General features: G+C 45.9%; 1 protein-coding gene across 4 annotated transcripts in view; it reads left to right on the top strand.

Moving 5' to 3' along the window:
* The window catches only part of UBE3C (ubiquitin protein ligase E3C), a 115,289-nt gene that overhangs the window by 40,170 nt on the left and 62,102 nt on the right, over positions 1–13,017 (top strand). For all 4 annotated transcript variants that reach the window (XM_061415325.1, XM_061415326.1, XM_061415327.1 and 1 more), the window contains 4 exons: positions 158–311; positions 735–955; positions 1,442–1,599; positions 4,967–5,154. In XM_061415325.1, coding sequence (XP_061271309.1) covers positions 158–311; positions 735–955; positions 1,442–1,599; positions 4,967–5,154 — 721 coding nt within the window. The remainder of the gene's footprint in view (positions 1–157; positions 312–734; positions 956–1,441; positions 1,600–4,966; positions 5,155–13,017) is intronic.

Consider the following 13,017-nt stretch of genomic DNA (forward strand, 5'->3'; position numbering starts at 1 on the left):
CTAACTTTAATTTGGACCTATGGAGATTTATAAAGAGCAGTTAAAAATTGCCAAGTTTTTTTTCCCCTTGTTGTAAAAAAAAAAAAAGAGAGAGAGGGGTATTGATATTTTAATACAAATTGATACAACTTATAAATATGTTTTTCTTTTCTTTTAGGGTATTATAGATCTCTCTATTTGTTAATTAACAGCAAGCTTCCATCAAGTATTGAATATTCTGATTTATCTCGAGTTCCTATAGCAAAAATTTTGCTAGAGAATGTTTTAAAACCATTGCACTTTACGTACAACTCCTGTCCAGAAGGTGCAAGGTGAGAATGAAATCAGTTTATTGATTTTGTAATTTCACAAGATCTGTATCTAACAATAACTTTGGCACAGGATGCTGTCTGAAATATAGACTTGCAAGTCATTTTTGCTTTATTAGTGTGACTCAGTTTAAAGAAAAATGTACTTTTTCTATCTGGCCTGCACCCAACATAAATTTATAATTCTGGTGACCTGGTTATTTTCTTGCTTTCTAGTAGCTATCAGAATATAGAAAAACATAGCAAGGTTTTTTTGTTTTTTTTTTTTAATAGGAATGATAGAGCATTAAGTTTAGGGTGCTCTAGTTAATCTGAAAAACTTAACATGTCTGATGAAAAGGTTATTTTGTGAACAGTGATTTTAATCAATGATTTTGTGAACAGTGTATTTTTATTTTATTACGAGCTTCCGTTTTTCTTCATTAGGCAACAGGTTTTTACAGCCTTCACGAAGGAGGTCCTGGCGGCCCCCTTCACGGAGCAGATCTTCCACTTCGTCATCCCTGCCCTGGCGGACGCGCGGACCGTCTTCCCCTACGAGCCCTTCCTGACTGCACTGCTGTCCCTCGAGGGCAGACGGCCCGCCACCAGTGGGGGCGCACCATGGCTCTTCTACTTCGTTTTAACTGTTGGTGACAATTATTTGGGTATGAAACGTTAGGGCGTCCTGCTGAGCTCACGTAGAGGCAGCATGCGTAGATAGGAGCGGGCGGGGTGGGGTGCACGGCCGGGTGTCCCCTTGTCAGCACGGCCTCTGGGGGAGGAGCTCCTCAGAAGAGCGCGTTTGCTTAAGGCCGTGGCCTGGCCGGTGTCCCCGGGCATAGTGTCATAAGGCAGGATAAGAAGTCTGATTTAACAGGGCCACACAGATTAAAAAGAATTTTAGAGTTGAATGGGCCAATTTCTGTGCGTGTGGAGCTGTTTTTCCCCGTTTACGCTGTGCTGCTGGGTTGCCTGTCGTAGCGTTTTGGTATCGTAGCATAATATATTTGAGTGTACACATCTGCACGTGAAATATTAGAAATGTAGTGTGTGTCCTGGTCAGAAATGCCTCTCAGAGTTTAGGAGAAGTGGTCACCCGCGTCCTCCAGTTTCTCACCCCCCCTAACTAACGATGTGGCTGTCTCACCAAGGCGCGCTCTCCGAGGACGGGTTGCTGGCGCACCTGCGAGTCCTCCAGGCCCTCCTGTCCCAGCTGCCCGTCTCGCCCGCCCGCGCCAGCGGCCAGGATGCAGCCAGCGACTCGGATGAAGAGGAGGGGGAGGAGGCCGACAGGCCGGCCAGCACTCCGGTGAGCCCCCAGCTGTGCGTGCGCCCTCGCCTGCGCCGCCCTGCGGTCTCCATGCCTCTTCCTTACACGCATGCACAGATATGTGGGCACACTTAGATGTGCGTTTGCCTTTTCAGTGTGAAATAGGATCACAGTCTATCAGTTTAGTTTTTTGCTCAGTTGTGTCCAACTCTTTGCGACCCCATGGACTGTAGCAGGCCAGGATTCCCTGTCCTTCACCATCTCCTGGAGTTTGCTCAGATTCATGTCCATTGAGTCGGTGGTGATATCTAACCACTTCATCCTCTGTCACCCCCTTCCCCCTTTGCCTTCAGTCTTTCCCAGAATCAAAGTGTTTTCCAACATAGAGACATGCGGTTTAATGTTTGGTCTTTCAGTGCAAAGTAGGGCTGCTCTGTGTATCACTTTAGTTATTACTCAGTACACCACTCTTTGAGTGAAGCTATTGGGTTAGAAGGTTAAGCTCCTGTTTGCAGGAGGAGCACTTACTGTGTGTCAGGCACTATTGTACTCTTTTTTATTTTTAAGAATTTTTAAAAATAACAGCTTGATTGACGTACATTTTACCATAAAATTTACCCTTTTATTTTTATTTTTTTAAATAAATTCTTATCTATCTGTTTGGGGGTTTTTTTGTTTATTTGGTTTTTTTTGGCCTCACGGCATGTGGATCTTGTGAGATCTTAGTTCCCTGCCCAGGAATTGAATCTGTGCCTTCTGCAGTGGAAGTACAAAGTCCTAACCACTAGACCACCAGGAAAGTCCCAGAATGAGCCCATTTAAAGTGACACACTATTCAGGGACTTTTCAGTGTATGAACATAGCTAGGCATCTGTTGCCACTGAGTCTAGAACGTCTTCATCACTCCACAGAGAAGCCCCAGCCAGGCCCTTTCCTCCTTGTCCTCCCCAACCCCTAAAAGAAAAGCAAGGTCGTTTCCTCTTAACTATCTCTTGACCACTGCAGAACATCTTTTGTCTATTTTCACAGATTTTATAGATGATAAACATTATGACTTACTTTAAATTTCATTTTATGTACATTGTCACGTTTTATCTCCAAGTTCCCGTTCTCCCTCTTCTTACCTAGCAGTGTTTCCTGTGTGCTTTCAAGGAATAAAAAGCTTTATGTCACACACAGGCTGTTTGTCTTACCTAAGTGGTATAGTCTGCCACTGATGTCTTCTTCTCTTGATTACACAATTGCAGTGCCTTGAGGTGTGGCTGTACTAGATGTAAGGTTTTTGTTTTTTGGTTGGTTTTTTGTGTTTAGAATATGTCTCTCTGGTTGGTGCCAAGTCTAGTCCCAGGAAAATACACTTGAGAATATGCTGGGGGGAAAGGGATCGGGGGGTGGAGTGGAAGGGCTCAGAGGCTCCCTTAGCAGAGAGGAAGCCAGCCCAGCAGGAGGAGGATGGGGGACAGCCAGTGTGGCCAGGGCAGGGCTCGTTACAAAGGGCAAAACAGAGGGTTTTGGTGGGTGCTGGAACTCTTGATACATCTTGTCACAAGTCAGATGCAAAAATGTGTGAAATGTATGGTGAAAAAAAAGTAAGATCTGATAAATGAAAAGTAGATAAAACTTCTGTTTTCAGAAGACAGTTTGTTCATACTTACCTTCTAGAGACTCTGTGACATTTAAATATTATCTGTGTATGCATACCTCATTTTATTATACTTCTCAGCTACTGTTTTTTATACGTTAAAGGTTTTTGGCAGTTCTGTGTTGTCAGATGATGGTGAGCATTTTTAGCAATACAACATTTTTAAATTAAGATAGGTGCATTGTTTTATTAGACATTGCCATCACATTATGCACTTAATAGACTACAGTAGAGAATAAACACAGTTTTCACATGCACTGGTAAACTAGGAAGTCCGTGTGACTCACTCTCTTTCGATGTTGGCTTTGTTGTGGTGATCTGGAGCCACGCCTGTGCTGTCTCCACCGTGTGCCACTACACAGTATAATTGGTACCTAAGTGGTGAGAGAGGAGAGTGAGAAAGCTGGCTTAAAACTTAACATTCAGAAAATGAACATCATGGCACCCGGTCCCATCACTTCATAGCAAATAGATGGGGAAAAAGTGGAAACAGTGACAGACTTTATTTTCTTGGGCTCCGACGTCACTGCAGACAGTGACTGCAGCCACGAAATTAAGATGCTTGCTCCTTGGAAGAAAAGCTATGACAAACAGAGACAGCATATTGAAGAGCAGAGACACCAGTTTGTTGACAAGGGTCTGCTAGTCAAAGCTACTGGTTTTTCAAGTAGTCATATACAGATGTGAGAGTTAGACCATAAAGAAGGCTGAGTGCTAAAGAATTGATGCTTTTGAACTGTGGTGCTGGAGAAGACTGTTGAGAGTCCCTTAGACTACAAGAAGTTCAAATCAGTCCATCTTAAAGGAAATCAGTCCTGAATATTCATTGGAAGGACTGATGCTGAAGCTGAAGCTCCAATACTTTGGAAGAGCCGACTCATTGGAAAAGACCCTGATGCTGGGAAAGATTGAGGGCAAAAGGAGAAGGGGACGACAGAGGATGAGATGGCTGGATGCCATCACCGACTGAATGGGCATGAGTTTGAGCAAACTCTGGGAGATGATGAAGGACAGGGAAGCCTGACGTGGCTGCAGTCCATGGGGTTGCAAAGAGTCAGACATGCCCGAGTGACTGAACAGCAACAACGAAGTGAAGATACATATGTATGAGACGCATCTCTCATACAGTGTTTATTAGATTGTTACAGATTACAGAAGTTACATTCATCCAGGTTTCCGAACAGTACAGTCAGCAGTACCCAAGACTGCATATATAGTCATATTTTATTTACTCATATGTATATATGTGTATACACACATGAGGAAAGTACATGTTTCATTAATACACCAGATAGGTAAACTTCATTGAGTATTAGCTCAGATTTTAGTCAGTGTATCAGATATTCTAGAGAAGTTAAGATACAAAATGACAGGTTTGTGTATTTCTTTAGATTTTTTTTCTTAAGTTTTTAAATATTTGCTTAAACTGTGATATCTCAAGTCATTTAAAGTGGAAATTTTGCCAGATGAGAATCCATTTTCACACAGGTGTGCTTCGTCTAGAGCGGTCTGAACACTGTGGAGTGAGCCCTGCTCTCAGTGTGAGGACTAGAGCTCCGTGAGTCCCCCAGCAGCTGTGTGCCTGCGGCCCTGCTCCGCAGGCGTCTGCAGGGGACGTGGGGGCCCTTCGAGGCACGACTTAGCAGAGACGCTGAGGTTGTTCTTCGTGATGCGGATAACCTTTAACATAATGCCTCTCTCACACGTGAGTCGAGCTGAGCTCTGACAGGACGTGGCTGACCGACCGGTCCCTCTGCCTTTCAGGAGGATGGGCGGCTGTCCGTTCTGTACATCGCCGAGGAGTGTCTGAAGAAGCTGGACACGAAGCAGCAGACCAACACACTGCTGAGCCTGGTGTGGAGGGACTCGGCCAACGAGGAGGCCTTCACGCTGATGGCGGCCATCTGCCACACGCTCATGGTGCAGCACCGCGTCTTGGTGCCACGGGCCAGGCGAGTGCTGCGCCCCCTGCCGCGGGGGTGCCCTGGGTTTGCTGCCCTGGTTGGGGGCTCGGGCCTGCCCGGGGCCGTGTGAGGGAGCCAGTGGGGGCTTTTCTCTGCGGGCTGTGTCATGGCTCGTTCTGTCAGATTGCCGTGATAGTTTACTTTGGTACCTGAAGAATCCTTTTGTTTTTCAAAGCAGTGAAGTGAACGTTTGAAGGACAAAACATGGAAGTTTAACTGTGGCCGGTGGGTGTGACAGTAACTTTGAGCTCCCCTTTCCCTGTGCTTTGAGTGATAGCCAAGCAGGTTCCTAGACTTCAGCAGACACGTGCTCAGGGCAGGCAGGACGTGAGAGCGGACGTGGCGGGTCCACCGGGGGCTGAGGTCCTCCCGCTGCGGGCGTGTGGGGGCCTGCGTCCCCGGTGGCCTGGCAGAGCCCCCTCTTGTGAAGAGCTGTTTCTTTGGCTAGGAAAGCATGCTTTGACACAAACTGTGTGCAGGGAGCACTCGGCCGCAGCTGCCTTGTAAACAGTCGTGCAGCCAGCTAATGAGGTGCTACCTTGGCTCGCTGGTGTTTATTACTGTCTGAGGAAGTGAGGCGTCGTGAGGCAGTGAGCCCTGGGGGAGTTGATTAGCTCACTGTGGGCTAATTGCATCAGAGCAGGATGTGAGATCTGAGGACCTGCAGCCCAAGCAGGCCGCTGATTTTATTGGAGCTCAAAGTCCATTGCTCTGGGCAGTAATGACTGGACTTGATGTACCACTGCCCTGGCCTGAGGTTTACTACAGAACTGCTTCCAAAAGGTGTTTAATGAGAGAGGAGCTTTATACGTAGCCTGGGTTTTATGAGTACAGCACCTGTTTCCTCTAAGAAAGTACTCTAGGAATTTTATTTATGGTTTAAATATATTAGGTTCTGAGTATTTAGAGTGTTTTTCATAGCTCGTAAAAGAGCAAATAGGCTTATTTTCGCTGTTGTAGATGTTAACTGCTTTCAGCTTTTAAGAAGGTATTTAAAAGATGATTAGTAAAGTCTAGGCTGATAACTCTTTCTCAGCTCCTCCCAGGCTCATAGCAATCCCTCTTATTTTCAGGGCTGGGATTTGTGGCTTTAGCTTCTGTTTAACGTTGATCGTCAGGAACTCTGAAGGAATTTGGAGGCCCTTTCTACATTGACATGGAAAGGTTTCTAAGATACGTGTTTAAGTGAAAAAAAGAAGTTTCAGAACAATGAGTAATGTTTTGTGTCTTAAAGGTGGGAAAGGTAGAATGTGTATTTGCATAAAGAATCCTGGGAGCATTCACAAGGATTCATGGGCGCGATTCATCACGTCTGGTTTCGGGGGGGTCGGGGGGCGGGGGCGGGTCAAGGGAGGCGGAGAGAGTGGACTTGGAACTGTATACTTTTTAACAGGGTTTTGGGTTTTGAATTATGTGAATTATTTTAATTTTTAAAGATTAAGTAGTTAATGAACCTCCATCTCCTTTTATGAAAGTCTGTAGATCTTACCATTGAACTTGGAAATCTGAATACATTTCTGAATTTAAAAATTGTTCTTCTTTCGGAAAACATATTCACTAACTTTGAATGTGAGCAGGCATTCACTGGTTTTGCCGGGGGCAGGAGAAGGCCGGCTGTCTCCCAGTGTCTCGAGAACTGAGCCTCGCACATGGATACTTCGCAGCCACTGAGGACAGCGGCTCGCAGGCGCTCAGCTTTGCCCCTGGCCGACTCTCCTCTGGCTTCGTGGGCAGGAGTCTGGTGTTTTACTGGTGGGTTCGTGCTGCTGGGGGGTGTCCATGGTGCAGGAGGGCCCGCTCGCGGCCACCCGTCTCCCTGGCGCCCCGCGCGGTGGCAGGACCCTGAGCCCGGTCTCCCCCTCTGCCGTGTCCCTGTCCTGGGAGCCGGTTTGCATGTTGCCTGACAGATGCAGGGCTCGCCTGAGTTCCCTTTCCTCCTGGGCTCCTCCTCCTCACTGCCTTCTGCAGGTTCTTCGTGGTCTCTGTTTCATTGTTTCTTAACCTTTGCCCTCTCTTCGTGTTCAGTTTCTTTTTTCCTTTCTGCTTGGTAGATCCTCTGGGGTCTTGTCCACGCGGACGGCTTTCCTGAGCCCCAGCTTCGACTTCAGCCCTTTTGCGGGGCGTCCTCTCCTTTCACAGTGCCTGCGGTGGAGCTCAGCATCTTCCCCAAAACCTGGGCGTCATGCTGGGGCTGCGGTGTCCCGAGGGCAGCCGCTAGTGAAGCGTGGCCCCTCCGCTTCCCCGGGCACACCAGCCGCATCGCAGGCACTCACTGGTTGTGTGGCACGGGCAGCCCCACGTGGACCGGCTGCTCAGCACAGACGGTCGTGCGGAGCAGTGCTGCCGGGAGTCTAGGCTGGGATTCGCGCCCGTCTCAGGGATTCCCCGTGTGCGTTCAGTCCCCACGGTGTGTGATGAGCTTCGCGCCCGTCTCAGGGATTCCCCGTGTGCGTTCAGTCCCCATGCTGTGTGATGAGCTTCGCGCCCCGTCTCAGGGATTCCCTGTGTGCATTCAGTCCCCATGCTGTGTGATGAGATTCGCGTCTGTCTCAGGGATTCCCTGTGTGCGTTCAGTCCCCATGGTGTGTGAGTGCTGGGAACTTCGTGTCACGTGTTCCCAGACTAAACTGTCAAAGTACGACCCTCACTATTTCGTTGTCTTGCTTAAACATCTCCCAGTGAATCCTTTTGTTCGGGAAGTCTTCCCCTTCCTTTGCTGACTGTGGTGCAGTGTCCTCCCCTAAGCCAGCGTCGCTTGCCTCTCCTCTGTTTCTCGCTGTGGAAGGCTGTCCCTGCCTCAGCCAGCTTCGTCCCTTTCGCGTCTTCGCGTTCCTCTGTGCCTCCAGGCGTTTCACACTGCTCCCCTCCGCCTGCGCTAGTGTCTGTCCAAAGACAGCTGCCGCCTCCCTGCCTCCCCCTGGCTGCCGTGTCCGTCAGAGCCCTGCAGAGGCTGTCACCTTTCAGAAACCCCCCTGGTTTATTATATCCTGAGATTTCACCTGTGACTACAGCTCCCAGGGAAACTTTCATTTTACTGTAGGGTCTCCCTTTTAGAGAGCTGATTTTAAGGAGTTTGGATTTATACTTAAGGTGGGCAGAAAAGCATATTCTTGGGGGCTCTTTTGTTTCATTAACATGTAAAGACTTTGAAATGGCATTTTAAAGATAATGTTTTAAGGATCATGGCCTCCCTGGTAACTCAGATGGTAAAGAGTATGCCTGCAATTTGGGAGACCTGGGTTTGATCCCTGGGTCCGGAAGATCCCCTGGAGAAGGAAATGGGGAGAATCCCATGGATGGATGGATGGGCTATAGTCCATGGGGTCCAAAGAGTCAGACACGACTGAGCGACTAACACTTTAAGGATCAGAAAGGTTGATGTGACCATTTCTCTAGTTTTCTTGTTCATATATCAAATCAGAAGCCATTAGGATTAGTTTTATTACATCCTGTGCTCAGTTGTTTTTACCAGAAACTAGAACGAGCCAGCCTGACTGTGCCTCACGTCACTCATCCCTGGTTTGGGCAGTCGTGGGCACTGTTTCCTCGTCTGCTCTCTAAATACCACTAATGTGGTCATGGGCACTCCTTAGCTCTTGATTATAGAATCAGAGTTTTAATAATTTGAGATTGATTATGCAAATGACTTCAGAGGAAAAGAATATAAATTCATGTTTCGTGTACGTTCCAGAAGTAGTCGTCACTGTTCATGTTTTTGTAAACAAATTTTAGAGGATTTTAGAACCAATACCGAGAATGTACCTACAGAGAGAAACAATTTTTGGCGGGGGGGTGGGCGCTGTGATTTCATGTTTACTTTTATTATCAATGATATTTTCAATATAAGTGATAGATTTAAGGAGCTGTTTGATTATTGTTACAATTTGTATTGTTACAAAGATCACATAAAATTTGTGAGCTTTTTAATATTTTCAGTACACAATGATTTTATTGTCTATCTTGAACTCATATTTATAAATGAATTGGCAGCGGTTATTGTTGGAGATATCAAACTAATAAACTAGGCCTGCTTTAGTCAAATTTAGGAATATAATTTATAGTGGGTTTTGAACATCTTAGAATTTTCTAAACATTTTTGACTGACACTTCACAGGAAATACAAGTAAACTTGGAAAAGCATACACAAAGCTTATTTAAAAGTTTTTTAAGTTTTCTTGTAAAAAAAGCAAGGGAAGGGGTTATCCAAGAAGTCACATAAGGTCCCAGCGGTGCCTCTGCTGTCTTCCTGTAAACTGCAGTAGGAGTGAAGGCGCCCTTCTTTTCTTTTTTTTTTGAGTATTAATTTTTTTTAAATTTTATTTTATTTGTAAACTTTACAATATTGTATTAGTTTTGCCAAATATCGAAATGAATCCGCCACAGGTATACCTGTGTTCCCCATTCTGAACCCTCCTCCCTCCTCCCTCCCCATACCCTCCCTCTGGGTCGTCCCAGTGCACCAGCCCCAAGCATCCAGTATCGTGCATCGAACCTGGACTGGCGACTCGCTCCATACACGATACCATATATGTTTCAATGCCATTCTCCCAAATCTCCCCACCCTCTCCCTCTCCCACAGAGTCCATAAGACTGATCTATACATCAGTGTCTCTTTTGCTGTCTCGTACACAGGGTTATTGTTACCATCTTTCTAAATTCCATATATATGCGTTAGTATATTATATTGGTGTTTTTCTTTCTGGCTTACTTCACTCTGTATAATAGTGTCTGTTTCCTCTTGAACGGAAACTGGAGAGAAGCCTCGTCGTCAGGGGAGGGAGCTGTGTGTCTAAACTGTTGTGGTTTTGGTGCTGGGACGTTGACAGAGCACAGCAGTGTGTCGAAGCTGATCTTCTGTCCTTAGTCCCCGGTTTGTCTGTGAAGGAATGATGTTTTAGCAGGTTGCCTCAAACTGAAATTCATCTTAAAACTTTTATTATCATTAAGGAAATTGGAGTTAATTTTTTATCTTGCAGTATCTCACAGATGAAATTTATATATGTATTTTCTTATTGACTTGGCAAAAAGAGTGATCCTTTGAGCAGGAAAACACAAAGATCACATTTGCGCCTGTGGCTGCAGGAGTGGACTGGTCCTTGGGTGGCTGACCTGTCGTATTTCTCTTACCTGTGACCCTTTACACACAGAGGAGGTCTCTGAGAATGCTTTGCTGTCGTGACCTTCACTGCCTGTGTGTGAGCAGGAGTCTCCCACTGTGTCCTCTTTAATAACTTAAATCGTCCTTGCAGACAGACTGCTCTGAATTTATGACCTGGGTTGGAAATGTTGCCCTTTACTAATTAACTCATAGTGTTGTCTCAGCTAAATAAAGCTTCATGGGTAGTTTTAACTATATCCCAGTGTATGTAAAGCATACGTCACTTCCTCGCCTTTTAGCGGTCAAGCCCAAATAACATTAACGTGTAGAAAATGGTTTAATAATTTGTGTTTTTATTGCCTGTTGAGTGATTAATTTACACAGTTTCAGAATGTTGACTTGAAGTATAACTTTTGAAATGCGTATGTATATTCATGTGGAAAGATGTTAGTTACAACCTTGGATGAAAGGCTGTGTTAGAGGAGGATGTGTTGGGAGAACCCACTTTTGTTTACTTCTGTCTGGTGTGTCTGGGTGATTTACTCCAAGATACTAACTGATTACTTCTGGGAAGATGGGTGAAATGCTGCGGAAGACCTTGTCTCTCGTGCTGCTGCCGTTAAGAAAAAAGAATAGAAGACGTGCCTCCTTAGAGCAGTCGTTCCTCGGATCTCTGAGGAGCTAAGTGTCAGGATTTATACTAACACCAAGTTAAGACATCACGTCAGTGAAGTTATACTAGATGGTACATTCTTTCACAGAGGCCGTGGTTTCTTGATTAAGGACAAATAAGGCAAGCAGAACCTTCTTGAATTCTTTTCTGTTGAAAGGTCATGGTTTTCATAGCTTTGTTTTTATTGTTTTCCATGGTTTGTTTAATTGATCTATTGTCTTCTTACTGTTTTTTCATTATTCCAGTCATTCTTATGTTTTAATTTCTCAACTGAACGAATTAGTGTGGTGCCCATACCATGCGTAAGTGTGTGCTCAGGGCAGGTGTAACTCACTCCTGCAGACTCTTCCTGTTTTTAAGCTGGAAGAGACCATAGCCTCGGTGCGGGAGGGTCCCCTCGTTCTCTGATGCAGACGCTGCTCGGGGCCACGTGGCACCTGAAGAGTGGCGGGCCGAGCGGTCGCCTAGAGTCTCCCAGCCCGGGACTCACGGCTCGGGCACGTTTCACATCGTCCTTCGTGCTTTCCGGAGTTTTAAATGGTTCTCTGTTTTTAGACGCACCCACTTTCAGCAGCACTGGGTCTCCGCTGCTGCGAGAGGGCGTCCTCTGTGGGTCTTCGCTGTGGCACCCGGCTTCTCACTGTGCTGGCTTCTCTCGTGGAGGAGCACAGGCTCTAGGCCCCTAGGCTCAGGGCTTGTGGCCCTCGGGCTGTGTTACGGGATTTTCCCGGACCAGGGATTGAACCCGCGTCCCCTGCGTTGGCGGGTGGATTCTTACCCACTGGACCACCAGGGAGGCTCAGTGATGTGCTTTTAATGTCATTTGGACATCTCAAAATGCACCACGCTAAGACACGATTGGACTTTTTAAAACCAGGACTCTGTAACCCCTATTGTATACTTAGAAACTGCTGGTGCTGAGGAATATATCTGATGTTTTTGACTGAATGCAGGAAAATAACCAACTTAAGACTTGAAGAGTGATTGATTTATCTAAACCCCATTCGTTTCTCTTCCACTACGGGCATTTAAATTAATACACTTTTGGCAAAGTTTGGTCTGTTAAAATACTTTTTATTATACTCAGAACAATATTTATGGCAACTGGTTACTAACTGTAGAGAATTCTGGATACACGTTACATGCTGCTTTAACTTAGATCATCCCATTACTGTTAATGGCTGACCTGAGGAGACCCCAAGGCTGGTGGCCTCACTGTTGAGGAGGTGGGGCAACCTCTGCTGGCTCCTCAGGAGCCTTTGGGGTGCTGCTTGCTCCGTCATGAGCTCGCTTGACAACTCGGGTCCAACAGCATCCCAGAGGTCTTTTCCACCCTGAAAATACAGTGATTCCGTGTTAAGTTCAGCATCACACAAAAGGTGGGTAAGACTAGATGGTATGTAGGTCTTCAGAATGCAGCGTTCTGTTTTCATCCTTAAGTTTTGGTGCCAGGCTCACTGCTCGTGCGCTCTCTGACTCCACCAGGAAAGCCCTATCCTCATTAGTGCTGCTCACTGAGCAAGCTTAGTCTTCGCTCTTTGACTTCATGGTTCTTCTGAGATGATTGTAAAGGCAGATCACATCCCTTTCTTAAAACCACGTTTCCCTACTGTCCTAAACCTTTTCTTAGTGTGATCAGTCTCTTAAGTTTGAAATTTAATTTCTGAGTCCTGCCTGTCTAAAAATGTGACTAGAAATTAAGTCCTATTACAAAAACGCAGTATAGTAAGTAAAGCTAATTTAAAATTAAACTTAGGTATCCACAAAGCTCCTTAGTCTTCTGATTTTATACAGGAGGGGTTTTTTAAGCCTTTAAAATATATTTTTAGATTTAAATTAATTTTGACGTGTTAGCATTAAAAAACGATTTACACATTTGTGTGTGTGTGTTTTAAAGGTAGGGCATTACAATCAGTTGGAAAATGTTACTGTGTGTGAGTGATATTGGTGACGCACAGCACTGTAACACATCGCTGTCCTGTGCTGTGTCCTGAGGGCGGCACACGTGGGTGCGCGTGTGAAGGGCACGCCCAGCTCTCTTTGGGGTCGGTCTCACAGGCGCAGCTCGGGGCCGGCTTAG

The sequence above is a fragment of the Bos javanicus genome, chromosome 4 (genome assembly GCF_032452875.1).
Source record: "Bos javanicus breed banteng chromosome 4, ARS-OSU_banteng_1.0, whole genome shotgun sequence".
In the NCBI taxonomy this organism is placed as follows: Eukaryota; Metazoa; Chordata; class Mammalia; order Artiodactyla; family Bovidae; genus Bos; species Bos javanicus.